Here is a 15,002-nt window from a genome sequence, read left to right as displayed (position 1 = left end):
ACAGGGTGGTGGGTTTTTTTGTTGTTGTTGTTTTTATCCCCACTAGTCTGTAAGCTCTATATTTTTGTTTCTGTATCCTCATCATTCAGGAGAGTTCCTACATTTAGAACTAGTTGAAAACCATAATGTTCTTCTCATTATAGTTTAATAAGCATTTCTTGGAATCAGTGAACAAATCATGATATGATGAACAATGAACAGGTATATAATGCATATGTATCTACATATACACTATTTAAATATATCTACACATGTGTAAGAATCAACATATATAAGTACAAAATTAACTTTTAAGCTAAGCTTTAAGGTACACTATAGATCTCATTAAAACTTTTACTTCCAATTTTAAATTAAATCTTTAGGTATACTATAGGTCTCATTAAAACTTCTGCTTTTAGGGAAAAAAAACTTTACTGTTTTCTGCTAAGATGAGAATTTTCCTACTCCAATTCTTAACAGTTTTTAATCACTGTTCACCTCAAATTTAATTCATAGGTGATTATGATCTTTGAAACTTCCAAAAGCAAAGATGTCTTTAAATTCTGTAGGATGGATTATATTATTTTATGCATTATAAGGAAAGGTTTCCTAACAAAAGGGGAAGAATAAAAGCTACAAATAAATATAGAATATAACTTACCCTTTCTACTGCTGCATTGTGGTAAGGAAGCTCCTCCTCACTGTGGGAGGGAAAGCATTAATGAGACACAATTTTATGTTCAAAGAATATCATTTTATTTCTTTTAATTATACAACTATAAATATACGAGTGATTCATGGCTATCAGGCATCAAAACCTGGAATAATATACATATCCATTATATTTTATATGCCTGGCACAAAAAAAAAAGGTACAGAATAAATGTTTGTTGATTGACGGATTTAGTAGAGATGATAATTTTACTCCATAACTGAAATTATCTTTTTTCTTCACTCTTAATCGGGGCCCATGAACTTTTAAAATAATGGTTCTACCTAAATGCTTTATTCATTTTTATTCTTCTCTAGCAGAGATAGGTGGAAAAAAGTTGAAAAGCAAGGTTAAGGGGTAAAGATCACATTTAAAAAGTGACTACTCCTTCACAGGTTGTGAAGTAATTTTTAAATTAAAAAAAAATTTTATAACAAGTTCTAGAGAACTTGTTTCCTTTGTAATATTATATATCTTATATTCTGTATTTAAAAATATTATTCTGATAAGAATGGCCACAGGTTTTGCAACCATATGAAAGGAGTTCATGATACACAAAAAGTTAAGAACCTCTGCTTCAGGTCAAGCAATTAAGGGTTACATTAAGAGAGGACAAATGTTATATGAGTTGAAAAGTTCAAATATTGTTCAATGATCTGAATCTCCTAAACTGGGTAGTAAACAAGAGAAGTGTTTTATTTTAGTACCTTTAATTTCTAATTAATTCATGTGATATATTTCTGTAACTTAGGTAACACAAGATCATTCATTCAACTAAGAATCTTAAAATTAACAAGATTTAGCATATCAACAATGCTCTGCAGAAATCCAAACTAATAATTTCAAAAGAAAAGGTTCCAAAGACTTAGAATCATAAAGTTTCATCTCAGCTTTTCACAGATTTGCCAAATGTTTATTGCACACTCTAGGTGATCTATTCAAGTTGGCTATCACAATTATATAAACATATACTACTAAATTGCTTTAAAAAAATTGTTTGCTGGAAATTTTAAATTTAAATTTAATATGATAAGTTTTGCCACTTAGGCAAAATTTCTCTTTTTTTCTCCTCTTTTAACTCATAATGTTTTAAAGCTGAAAGCACATCTAACATTAAATAAAGACTAAGCATCTTTTGTTCAGCAGAATGAATACAGAGTAACTATATTCTACAAACAAATATTCTAGATACTTAAACACAATATCTCTCCATTCCCTAAGTATATAGTCCCTTCATCAGTGCATAAATCTATAACAAACCTCCTCATTCCTGAGTACTATACAAAGTTACTTCTGTTTTACAATAGGCCAATCTGGCTTTATTTCCTCAATATTCACTCTGTAGTTTGTTGGAGAAGCAAATTAGTTGTGTACTGTCATATGTTGGTCTATACCAAAGCTTCTTACATGTGACCCCATACTGGGTTATATTAACTGAATATGGGGGTTGTGAAATTATGATTTATTATCAGTAAATGTTTGATTTGCACGCCTATTTTAGATACTTATACATCCAGGGTCACATAAAAATTTCTCAGATGAAAAGGGATCACAAGTAGAAAAAGTTTAAGAAACCCTGGTCTATATTATGGAATAATTTAAATTCGGGATGTACCTATGAAAGAAAGACTCAAAAACTGAAATAAACAACATTATAACAGACAAATAATGTCTCCTCAGCATTGCTAAATAAGCAACATTACAGTACCTTGATTAATTCCACTCAACAACCATTTATTTATTAAATAGTTCTTTCCTGTGGAACACTGCTCTAAGCATCAAAGAAAATACCAAATTTAATCTCTAACCTCACAAAGTGTACAATTTATGACAGATATAAATAGAAGCTGGATATATCATATATATTTAGACATATGTACATTTATATTATATAAAAACACAAATATATGTATACAAATAACGATAATCCAAACAGAACAAGATTAGTTAACAGAAAATGTATATATGTAGGGAGAACTACTTAAGGTTGAAGGGAAGAACATTTCTAAATGCAAAATTTAGAAAAAGCTTGGTATTTTATTGATACCTACATATGAGATATCCATTCTTCTCTAATTACCCCTCTAATCTAATCCATAACAAATAGCAGTTTAGGAATCTGGAAGAGTAATAAACCAACACAGCCAAGAGACTATATATAGTCTTTATAGCCAAGAAATGACCAGACACAACATCTACATTCCTCAGAAAAAGTAACTAAATTCTACACCTCTAAGTACCACGTGATGGGGGAGGAGGGAAATATAAGCTATAATCCTATGAGATCACCTCCAGAGAAAGTTTTTTTAGTTGAAATTAGCAATTATAACAAAAATCAATAGTTTCATTTAAAGAAATTTAATGAAATACCTAACATTTCTAGACTGAAATCTATTTCTTTGCTTTAATTTTTGTTGCCTACTGAAGGAATACATTAGGAAGTTAATGAAAATTCAATACATTTAAAGACTACAATGGGAGAAAGTGAAAGCTGGTTAGCAACTGTCTCATTCCAATAAGAGTTTCAAAGTCTAGTCTGAAGTGTGCCTAAGGCAAAGCAACAATCTCTAGCATTTAGCAAGATGATCTGAAACACATATAATTCAATACTAATAGGCTTCTTTTGTACACCAAAAGAAAAATACATACAGAAAAAGTATCTTTTAAGATGTCCAATTTTAAAAGCACATATTCCTCAAATGTTCAAAATATTTACTAGAAATAAAGCAAAACAAATACCAAAAAAAGCTAAAATTAACAAGACAGGAAAATGTTGCTATCAAATCTGAATTCCACTAAAGTCTCTCCTTACTTTCTCTCAAAAAGACTCCAATGACACATTTACCTATAATTGGTAAAATCTTAAAAATAATAAAAGTACTAAGTACTAGAACTACCACTACATATAATAAATGTAATATGGCTGAAAGCAGTTCTTTACAAGATTCAATCACTCACTTTTCATATGCCTAATAGCAAAACTTCTAAATGCTAATTATTTTTACAATTTATACAGTAAATTTTCATTAACAACTTTAAAAAATAATGTTCCTGATTTTATTTCATTTTGAGATATTAGTAATATTCATTAGTTGAATTTAAGGGTTTTTTTTTCCAACAAAAAAGCCACATAAAATTGTTACTCCCAATCGCAGTTAATTTAGAAAGGATAAAACCCCCTAGAAACTATATGATTGAACAATATTACAATAAAGAGCAATTTAGAAGTTATTCAGTATATTATTATTTTCACAAGTCATCTTTAAAAATTATCTAAAAAAATTAAACCAAATGAATATTAGCAATAATTGCATAAAATATTCTTACTAAATAACTATATTAAATCTATAGTTATGTAACTTACTGTAAAAAGCCAAATCTGTCAGTAACTTTGTAAACAAGGTAATCAGCATCTTCCCAAGGTTCAATTTCTGCACCTTCACGACCCTAAGGTAAGAAAAGGGAAAAGAGTAAATGTTTATGTGATGATTAACTACATTTTAATAGCATATATTTTCCATAATGTTTCATTTTATAAATGCCTTCCTTACAACAGCCCTCCCAGATATGCAATACCAAATATTTTGTAAAATAGATATTCACTTTACAGATAAGATGCCTCAGAATTAAATAACTCTCGGCTACAGTGTTATAGCCTGGGTCTTTCTGACTCCATTTTTAATTGTCTTTTCATTATACAGTAATACTCATTCAAGAAACTATAAATCTATGTCCTTTGTTATTTTAGATGGGGGATATTCCTAATGACAACAGTGACAGCTAGAAAAAAAAAGATAACCTGCTTTATTCATAAGAACTTGTTTTATAAAAATGGTTTTCTAAACTTAAAAAAAAAATCTTTATTTCTATGGCTCTTGAACCAAGATAACAAGGATCAGTAAATGTAAACAACTTTGCCAATCCACCCTTTACTCAGAAGTACATTAAGAAACAAGAAAATCCAGTGTATTATTGGGAGATCTAACATAATAGAACTTTCTCAAATATAAATTTTGTCAAATATACAAGATATTCAGAGTAGTTTTTATAAAGGTTTTGCTATATTAGACAACTATGGAAGTTGGTGACAAAATGTAGCCATCCAAATTAATTTCTAAAATTAAAAATTTTAACCTAAATTTCAAATTGGGGTTGTTGCTGTTGGGTATATGGACATGCTCTTGTTTGTTTATATTTGTCAAATTCAGAATAACAAAAAGTAAAAATAATTTTTAAAAATATAGAGGAAAAAATTTTTATGTTAAAAGGATCTTGAAAAACTTAAAATGAGATCTCTTTGGCCACTGTTAAAACTATTGTTCATAACAATTCACTTTCATATAATGCTTTAAGGTAAATAAAGCACTTTCCTCTTAACCTTTGAGTTTATATATTGCTTAGCCCTATTTTATAGATGAGGAAAATGAGACTGAGAGCATAAAGGATTCATTCAAGATTACAGAGAGTAAATATCAGAGCAGGTAGCCCATGTGACCTGACTCAAAAAATTTAGAGCTCTTTCTACTGTTTCACATGGTATATGGTTTATAAGTAGGATTATAGATGAGGAATATGGATTTAAAATGTAAAAATCTTAATAATTTATCTTAAGTATTTCTGTGCATTAACTGACTACTATATGCAATACAATGTGCTTCAATACTGTTACTGCAATATACTAGTCACCTGTAATTTCACAGGTATTGGAACATTCTATCCATCAACCAAGATAACAATCCTTCTGTGCCTCAGAGGACAGTCTTCATTGATTGAACAAGCATCTATCAAATACTTACTACAATCTAGGCACGGGGCTAATTGCTGAGGATGCTTCTAAACATTATAAGTAGGCACACAGAAGTTATATGGAAAGTAGAAGAAAGGTAATCTATATAGGGAAGGCACTAGAAGCTGGGTATACTGAGAAAGACATCCTGTAGAAGGCAGGATTGGAACTGGGTCTTCCGGAAGGCTAAGAGGCAGAGGTGAGGAGGTCAAGAATTTGCATTGCTAGGTAGGCTGGTCTTCAAACAACACACAGGTACAGTTTCTGATCCAGTTCTTAAAATCTACTCCACTTTGGTAGGCCTGTCAAAATTTGCACTCCACTCCAAAATTACTTCCCCATCACCATGAGACATTACTACTATAATGAAGAAAAAACAACAATAACTAGTAATATTACTACTATAATGACTCAATATTACTGCTGTAATGCCTCCTGGTGAATTTTAATAGAATAACTGTGAAAAACTGATTCTTAATCTGCCACAGTCTAAACTTGTTCTTTTGTAGTCTCTAATATGTAGAATATAAGGAAGTCCAGAATTATTATGAATTCTTTTCATATCATTGATGATATTCCGTCATTTCAGTCATGCCATACTGTGACCCCATTTGGGGTTTTCTTGGCAAAAATACTAAAGAGGTTTGCCATTTTCTTCTCCAGCTCATATTACAGATAAGGAAACTGAGATACAGGATTAGGTAACTTCTTGGGGTCATTTAGCTAGTGTCTAAGGCCAGATTTAAAATCAAGATGAGTCTTCCTAACTCCAGGCCTGGTACTCTATCATATATGCATATGTACATATGAATACATACATATGCACACATATATGTATGTATATCTATATCTTCTCTATAAATATCTTTTACCTAATAACTTTTTCTAAGATTTAAGCAACTATTAAACAATTATTAAGCTATTGCTATTAAGCAACATGAAAAACATGTTTTGGATCTATGAAGAGCTTGTAGGAAAAAAAACTAAACAAGGAGAGGAGAAATAGTTTTAGTCTATAATAAGAAATGGAATGTTTATAGTTAACCAGGTTTAAAGATCGAAACATTTAATATATAATAATTAGCTAACTTTAAATTAAAATAAGAAAAACCTATGTAAGACACGAAGAAGAATTCAAATGGCTCTAGAGACAGTAGCATAGGTTAAATTACAAAGGACTTTCATTATTCTTCAGGTATGTCACATACTAGAAAAAAGAACATAAAAATTCCTTTTCCTTGAAAAAATAATTATGTAGGGTAAGGGAAACAAGAACTTGTCATCTGTCACTTAATCAAACACCACTTTTATTAGTAAATAATAGTAGCAGTAGAGAGCTTCCTCTTTTCTTCCCTCCCCAACTCACATTTCCCAGATGCCTCTTATCTCTCATAATAAAGTGGCCTTTCTTGCCATGGCAAAAACCTTTATATGCACAAGTGATTTCATTCCATCCAGTACTGTCTAGATTGTTTTCTATATCATCTCCACTACCTTGCTTTTAGCTTGAATTTCCCTGGTTATCTCTAAAAAACATGCCTTTTTTTTCCCCACTTTCAAAAATCCTTAAGTTGATCCACCCATCCTCGATAATCATTAATCCATATTTCTCCTCTCATTTGTAGCTAAAGTCATAGAAAAGTCAATCTACAATAAGTACCTTGACTTCTCCTTTATCTTACTTTCTAAAGTATGGCTCCAACCTCCTCATTCAACAGATTCAACAATGTCTTCAAAATAATTTTTAAATCTAATGGCCTTTTTTCAGTCCTTATCCTTTTTGACAGACTTTGACCCTGTCAAAGGCTTAACAATATTGACCATCTTTTCCCTAATACTCTCTTTTCTCTAGATTTTCATGACAGTACGCTTCATGACAATTCATGACTGGTTCTTCTACCTGACTACTACTTCTCTCTCTCTCCTAGTCATATCCACTATACTGTGGGTATCTCACAGGGCACTGTCTTGGGAACTCTTTAAATCTCTGTTTATTCTATTTTACTTGGGGATTTCATCAGTTCCCATTGATTCAAGGATCATGTCTATGTTAATGATAAGCAACTGATCTAGGAAGTAAACACAGATCCTCTGACTTCAAAGCCGGTGCTTTTTCCATTGTAGTACACTGCCACAAGTAAGAGAATTCTCCTTTCAAAGAAGAAGATATTGAATTCTTTCCCAAGGGAGCTATTCCAACTTATAAACCCCCAATTTTTGGTCAACTAGTATATTTTAATGTTGGCCCTCAAACCTCATTTTCTTTACCATCATCTCCACTTATGTTGTGAGAACTGCTACTAGCAAAGGACAAATACTAGCTTCTCAAGTTGTTGGAGCACTACCACTCATACCTGCAACCACTGTTCTCCTCTCCAATATTATAAAGTTACTTAATGTTTTGGTGCCCCAGAGGTAAGTCTCCAAAATGAGAAGGTGCACAGCTGTATCATTAGGGGGTAAGCTCCTTGTTAAGTAGGAACTATTTCAGTCTTTCTATCTGTATCTTCAACAGTAATGTGACTCAGTACCTGGCTTTAAGAAATGCTTGCTGATGAACTGACTTGAAGAGTGAAATCAACAGCTTCGCTACAGCAATGAAAACACAGGTTTGGACCAAACAGAATAACAAACAGAAAGAAAAAAGGGAATATATGAATAATCATGAATTTTAGGGCATATATGTAATGATTATAAGAGGATAAAATATTAATGAAAATTATACATTAGTGAAAAATCTTATTGTATACACAATTATTAATCATAAATATACATATATCCTATAAAATTATGTGTGATAACATAATTATACATAACATATTATATACAGTTGAATAGAATATGTATTAGGGAAAAATTCTGATTTTTAAAAAGGCAAAATTTTTCACTTAAAAGTTCTTTTTAAAAAATGTATACAATGCAATATATGAAAGACAACTATAGCACAGAAAATAGAAAACTGGAGTCCTGAGTCAATACCTAAATTCAAGTTTTGCCTATGACATTACTGACTGTTATCCTGAGCAAGTTCACTTTAGCTCTCAGTATCACCAGACAGCTTTTTCAGAAATAGCTGCAAAATAAGTGCCAATCTGCACTGATGAAGAAAGTTTCCTTAACAGAAGAACTACATACCAATTAAGATTTTTTTTTAATGCCTATAAAAATGAATTACAGAAACAATAAAGAAAAAAGATAAATAATCTCATTGTTTACTTGAAAGAAATAAACTGTTCTCGTAACTTAAGCTCTCTAGATCAATGTATTTCTATTTTTAACCTTCTGATAAAATTAAACAAACAAAAAAGCAAATATAAATACTTACTCGATCATATTTAGCAACTATTTCAGCCCGTTCTTGAGCAAGTTTAAGTGCTGCATCTTGCTCCGAATCTGTAGAGTTGAAATGTTGTAGTTATTACACAGAAAACAAATATTCCCTTGAAGAATTAGTGATATTATATTAAAATAATAAAGAAAAGAATATAATCTAAACAACAAAAGAGAACATCAGCAGTTTATGTCCTAACAAATGCTAAATAGTATAAAACAGCTTGTGGTTAAAATCAGTTCCATAGGGATAATGTAATATTTTTGGTTTCCAAATTACTTATGACATATAAGTCATTTACTAGAGGAAAAAAACAGAGCATGGTAAACAGTATCCAGAAGGGTCAATTAGAGGTCCAGTTTCACTGTGTTACACATGTAAACATATATACCAGGGGTCCTCAAACTACGGCCCATAGGCCAGATGCAGCAGCTGAGGACAATTATCCCCCTCATCCAGGGCTATGAAGTTTCTTTATTTAAAGGCTCACAAAACAAAGGTTCTGTGAGTATACATAAACATGTGAGTATACATAAACAGACACAGTTATAAAAATATATGTAAAATATATGTATGCAAATACATATAAGTTAAGCAATTAAAAATAGAATTCAACTTTGCTTTTGAATCGAATTGAGGAAGATGAGAATAAAATCCAAAATGATCTTTACAAATTAAGACAATCATAAAAAAAAAAAAAAGTTTTAGAGTTGGTAAAATACTCAGGAACTGTCTAGTCCAAACCATGCTGGAAAAAGAACCCTCATTACAACACACTCAACAAAAGTATTCATCTGGTCTTGCATGAAGATCTCCACTAAAGGATAAATGATCACTTCTAGAAATAGCCCATTTTATTCTTACTCAGCTCTATTTTTTTAGGAAAAAATTTTACTGTCTGTCAAATCTAAACTCTCTTCTTTTAAACTGCTATTCACTGCCCCACAGACCACTGAATAACAAGAACAAAGCAAATCTCTCTTCTACAACATTACAAAAAACAAACAAACAAAAAAAACTATCAAATCCCTCTCAAGTTTTTTCTGCATCCCAGATCAATCTTCATGTCATGGACCTCAAAAGTCCTTCACCATTCTAATTGCTTTCTAATTAATAACTTCCCAAATTTTTGCACAGATATTCCAGCAATGATGTGTGTCCAGAATATTTCAAACAAAATAGAATGGAAAAACAAGATAAAGATTTCAAGAATGGGTGTATATGTATAGACACATACATACATATTATGTGCACATATACTACTGACATAAGATTTTAAAAGACTAGTTGATATAGGTAAGAAAAGAAAAAGACATGAATGTACATAAATATATTTACCATGAGTATCCTATGAATAAAAAGGATAGAGCCAGCATAAAAGCCAAGTACAAACAATTTAACAATTGGTATGTATATAAAAAAGAGCTGGAAATTACATCCATTATTGTTATGGGCCAGAACTTGAAACAAGGTGATAACTCAATGGAATTGATGGAAGCAATGCTTGTGTGCTTAGGTATTGCACCTTTGAGAGTTCAACCATTAGCTCACACACATTAGTTCACAAGTTTGGGAGATTCACAAGTCAGAATTTAATATGACATTCACAAGAATAAATTCACACCTCCCATAATCCCACTCTCGGAGGAGCAGTCAACCTTTGAGTTTACACCTCTAAAAGAGCATAAAAGAAGCTGAGTTAGTGAAGTGAGTTCAGTTCAGAAGATTGACAGAGCAGAAGTCAGTTCAGAAGAGAACCAAAATTCAGAGAGAACTGGAGGCTGAAGCTGGCAGACAAGCTGCAAGAGCTCTCTTGGAACCAAGGAAGGAGATAGGCCTCTGAGAAAACTAACAGGGCTATTTTGGAAGAGACAATAAAAGATTTGAACTTTTATCAGCTGGCTGCATTTGAGGTGATTATTACTTTGAACTGAAACTAAGGCTGCCTCCAGAAAATCTCCCCAAGAAATCTGCTCCTGAGAGAACGATTATATTTTCAAAAAGAAGAAAACACCACACGTTATAACATATTAAGTTTCCAATTTTGCTTCATTCACTTCTAATGGATAAATAAATCATGAAAACTATGTTCCTCATAATCAGGAAGACTCAGTTTCTAAATTCTATTCCAATAGTTACCAATCTCTTACAGTTAGGGGCAAGAATCAGAATCCTCTCTCAGATACTATTTTTTCATTTGTAGTTTGAGGAGGATACCTTTCCTATCTCCTTAGGTTGATTATTAGGCTCAAAATGAGATACTACAAGTAAAGTGCTATGTAAACAGCCATTCTATTCTGACTGCAGCCAGATAGCTAGAATTAAGCTCCCTAATGATAGGAAAAACTTAATTTTTGTCTTTATATCCCCAGTGCCCAGCATTATACCTAGCTGAGTGAGAAAGTCTTTAATAAAAATTTCAACTTAATCATAGTAAATGAAAAGAAGCTATGCTAGACTAATAACTGAAATATCCATTCCCTTTAACCCAATGTTTCCAGTGCTAAACGTATACTCCAAAGGAGTTTAAAAATGGAAAGATCTTTTATGCAACAAAAATTTATAGCAAGACTTTTTGTTACTAAAGAACTAAAAAAGAATAGCTGCCCATAAATTGAAGAATGTCTAAATAAAATTTGCTCTATGAATATAATGGAATAATACTGTACCATAAGATACAAATTCAGAGAAACAGGACAAGACTTACATAAACTAAGATTACTTAAAAAGGAAGGAAAACAAACAAAAAAATTACAACATAAACAAAAAGAAAACAAAAGAAATTTGCAGAAACAGTTTAGAAAATGCATCTTCCATCCTTTTGCCAAAACGAAAGTAATTACAACTGTCTTTATGCTCTAAAACATCTAGAATCCAAAAGAAACAAACACAAAAAAAGTCATGAACTGACATTCATTGACCCTGAGTTCGCTCAGAACCTCTCACCTACCTCCTATACACTACAGTCAAGGTTGTACAACATACAGAGTATGTTGTCATTGCAAAAAAAAAGAAGTCACTGAGCTATTGAAGCAATTTAACTTCAAGAAAACCAGCTGCCCAGAATCCTGCCAAGAGACCTAATAGCACATTATTTTGGAATAAGGTCAGGATAGATAGTGAACATGATAAGATCCAGTGAGACTTCAGACAGATCTATCATTTACTATGGCTTGTGCAGTAAATGGCTACTTACTCCCTGAAACCATTGCCAAGAATATGCCAACCTCTGACTCCTGCCTCAGCTTGTAGGCAGATCTACCCAAGAAGAGGGCTGATTTCTTTGCCTTTGTGGGCTGCTATGTGTTCTGTAAAAATCAAAGGAAAAAGCAGGGGAGTTCCCTTCTCACTTGATCAACAGAATTGAAACTGGAGACAAAAAAAAAAAAAAAATGGCATAGCATCTTTCTTTTTGTATTGGGGTAAGGGGGGAAATAATGTATTTTGTACCTTGGTCTCTAAAATACCCTTTGCAGAGTTCCCAAATAATCGGGCTAATATCCAGGACTAATGATATTTTCATGTCTAAAACTATGGTGGCTCTCTATTGTTTCTAAGATAAAGAACAAATAACACATCTTTGACCTTCCCCCCAAACATTGGATCTACATTCCACCTGACCTGAATAACCAGTTGTCTGATCTTATTCTGTGGCATTTTCACAGTCATTTACCTCATATATATGAAATCTTTCTTAATATCTGCCCAATAAAATTATTAGTTCAGGGGCAATTTATTCCTTAAGCCTTATCCTTAGTAAAGGGGATAATGTAGCATGGTAGAAACAGGTGATGAACTTGGAATAAGGAAAAATGGAGTTTGAAATTTCACTGGCCATTTCATTCCATTACTGGTTGACTGACAGTATCTACCATAGAATTTTGATAGAATAAAATGGGTATAAAGTGCTTTGCAAACCTAAAAGCACTATATGAACATCAGTTATTTATTTCTCCTATTAAATATATATATATATATATATACACATATACAAATATGTCTTAGCCTTATTTTCTAATATTTTAGATTTATTTTGCCTTCAACACATTGTACTTTGTATTGTAATTGTTTATGCATATCATGTCTCTTATATTAGATTATAAATTCTTGGAGGGTAGGGAGTAACATTTTTAATCTATATATCTCTAAATGCCTGGTACAGTGCCTCATCTATGACAGTCATTTAATAAACAGTTTAATTGGGGGGAAAACACACAAAACCAAAAAAAAAAAAAAAAAAAAAAAAAAACCTAGTAGACGCAAGGACTTCAAACCTGCTCTTCCTTCCTAGTGTTGTAGGGACCTTGGCTCAAGGCTAAGTTTGCTTTGATAGTGCCAATGAGTCAGATGGCAGGAGGCAGATCTTTAAGAACAAAACTTTTTGGAGGCCACAAGCACTGATGACCAGTGCTACAAAACTCTCAACTACCAGTATCACAGATGTAGCAGTTCTTCCGGAGCTAGAGCACAAGCATGGCATACTTGTCAGTTACAGGGCAGACAGTAGAATTAGCACAACCCCAAAGCAATAGCATGCCAGATCTCTGAATTGCTGGCTCCAGGCAAGACAAATGAGAAACAGAGGGAGTGGGATAGGACATGATTAAGGAGAGAGGAAGGGGAATTATATAATACTTCACTAAGTCTGGGAAAAAAAAATAGTCCAGCTAAGGATAGTTCTGATCACCTCAAAGACATCTGGGGAAGAGACCTAGACCAGCCAACGGTAATCTGCTAAACACAGGAGAAAGTTAAGATGTTTTGAAACATAGCCTCCAAGGAAACCATCATTACAGAAGGGAAAGAGTCTACAAGAGAAAAAAAAAAAAATTAGGGTGGGGGAAGGAGGGGAACTAAAAATGCCAAATATCCCAGGAAGGAGAAAACTGAAAGAATTGAACATAATTAGATAAATCAACTGAGAAAATATTGGCAATAGAAGGAAATACTAAATCTAACAAGTTTTAAAATCTATGAATGAATTCTGTAAAACAAAACAAAATGATGCATCATCTGATAAAGGACCCTATGGAATATGAGAATATGTAATGGAAACACTGTTTCTGACTGGTTCAAATGAGAAATGAGAATTATTGAGAGCAAAAGTCATGACCCCAACAAAAATAATGGGCAAAATAGACAATGGAATATATGAGTGTAAGAGTATTCAAGAAACAGAAAGGCAAAAATAAATAGATAATACAAATACAGAGAAGCAAAGGACAAAATAAGCACACATTAAAAGATAACACACTCACTTGCACAAGTAAAATATAATGATATCACTGTGGAAAAACAAAGGATCAAGGGTCTCCCAGAAAAACAAGAAAGGATAAATAAAAAAAAACTTTCAATATCATAATGCGGGAATTTATGGAAGAGAATGACCCCAGAACTTCTCAACAGAGAAAATGAAATTCCAATTGAAAAAATTCACAAGTCACCTAAAAACACACACACACACACACACACAACACACACACACAAAACCAAGACTGGGAAAACGACAAGACACAGAGTGGTTATACTTAGCAGTTCATTTAAAATATATATATTCTAATGCTGGGAAGATTATAAGAAACTTTAAAATACAAAGGAAAGGAAATATGAGTAATACAAGACTATTTTTTCCTATCAGAAAACATAAGGAGGGAGTAGAATGTGTTCTTAAGAGCAATGGAGTTCAGTAAATAGCACAGGGTAATCTACCCTGCAAATGCAAGTTTAATTATAAATGAAAAAATATGGATGTTCAACAATAAAAATTTATTGCTGAAGATATGACTTGCTTCTCAAACACCCCAACAAAAATGAAGCAAGACAGTGACAGCAAAGAGACCAATTAGAAAATGCTTTCTAAATAAACACAAGGAAACAGTAGTGAAAGTCTAAGTCCTGTTGAGATAAAAGGGAAGAGGAATATTTGTGGTGTAATGGACAGAACCCAATGACATTGCCCAGAGATGAATCAACATCTTCATATGGAACTACATTACTATATAAGAGTATATATAAAAGGTAAATGAGCAGAGCAGGGAAATAGAAAGAAATATGTGATATACCAATGTCAAATCTAGGGCTTACAAAGAAAGGAGGATCCCATAAAAAGAAAGACATTCATAGAGGGGGATGGGTGGAAGAGGAATGAAGTTGGTTTGAAAAAAGAGGAAAAGTAAAAATGTCTAGCTTTGAGA

General features: G+C 32.2%; 1 protein-coding gene across 1 annotated transcript in view; it reads right to left on the bottom strand.

Annotated features, from left to right (window-relative positions):
* Window positions 1-15,002, bottom strand: part of USP6NL (USP6 N-terminal like) — a 101,637-nt gene that overhangs the window by 79,909 nt on the left and 6,726 nt on the right. Inside the window, exons 2-4 of the mRNA XM_051962420.1 lie at window positions 8,803-8,870; window positions 4,056-4,138; window positions 641-680 (exon numbers count right to left, since the gene is read on the bottom strand). Of these exons, the coding sequence (XP_051818380.1) occupies window positions 641-680; window positions 4,056-4,138; window positions 8,803-8,870 (191 nt within the window). The remainder of the gene's footprint in view (window positions 1-640; window positions 681-4,055; window positions 4,139-8,802; window positions 8,871-15,002) is intronic.

The sequence above is a fragment of the Antechinus flavipes genome, chromosome 5 (genome assembly GCF_016432865.1).
Source record: "Antechinus flavipes isolate AdamAnt ecotype Samford, QLD, Australia chromosome 5, AdamAnt_v2, whole genome shotgun sequence".
In the NCBI taxonomy this organism is placed as follows: domain Eukaryota; kingdom Metazoa; phylum Chordata; class Mammalia; order Dasyuromorphia; family Dasyuridae; genus Antechinus; species Antechinus flavipes.
The sequence above is the reverse complement of the archived record's forward strand: the minus strand, read 5'-3'. Positions and strand labels throughout refer to the sequence as shown.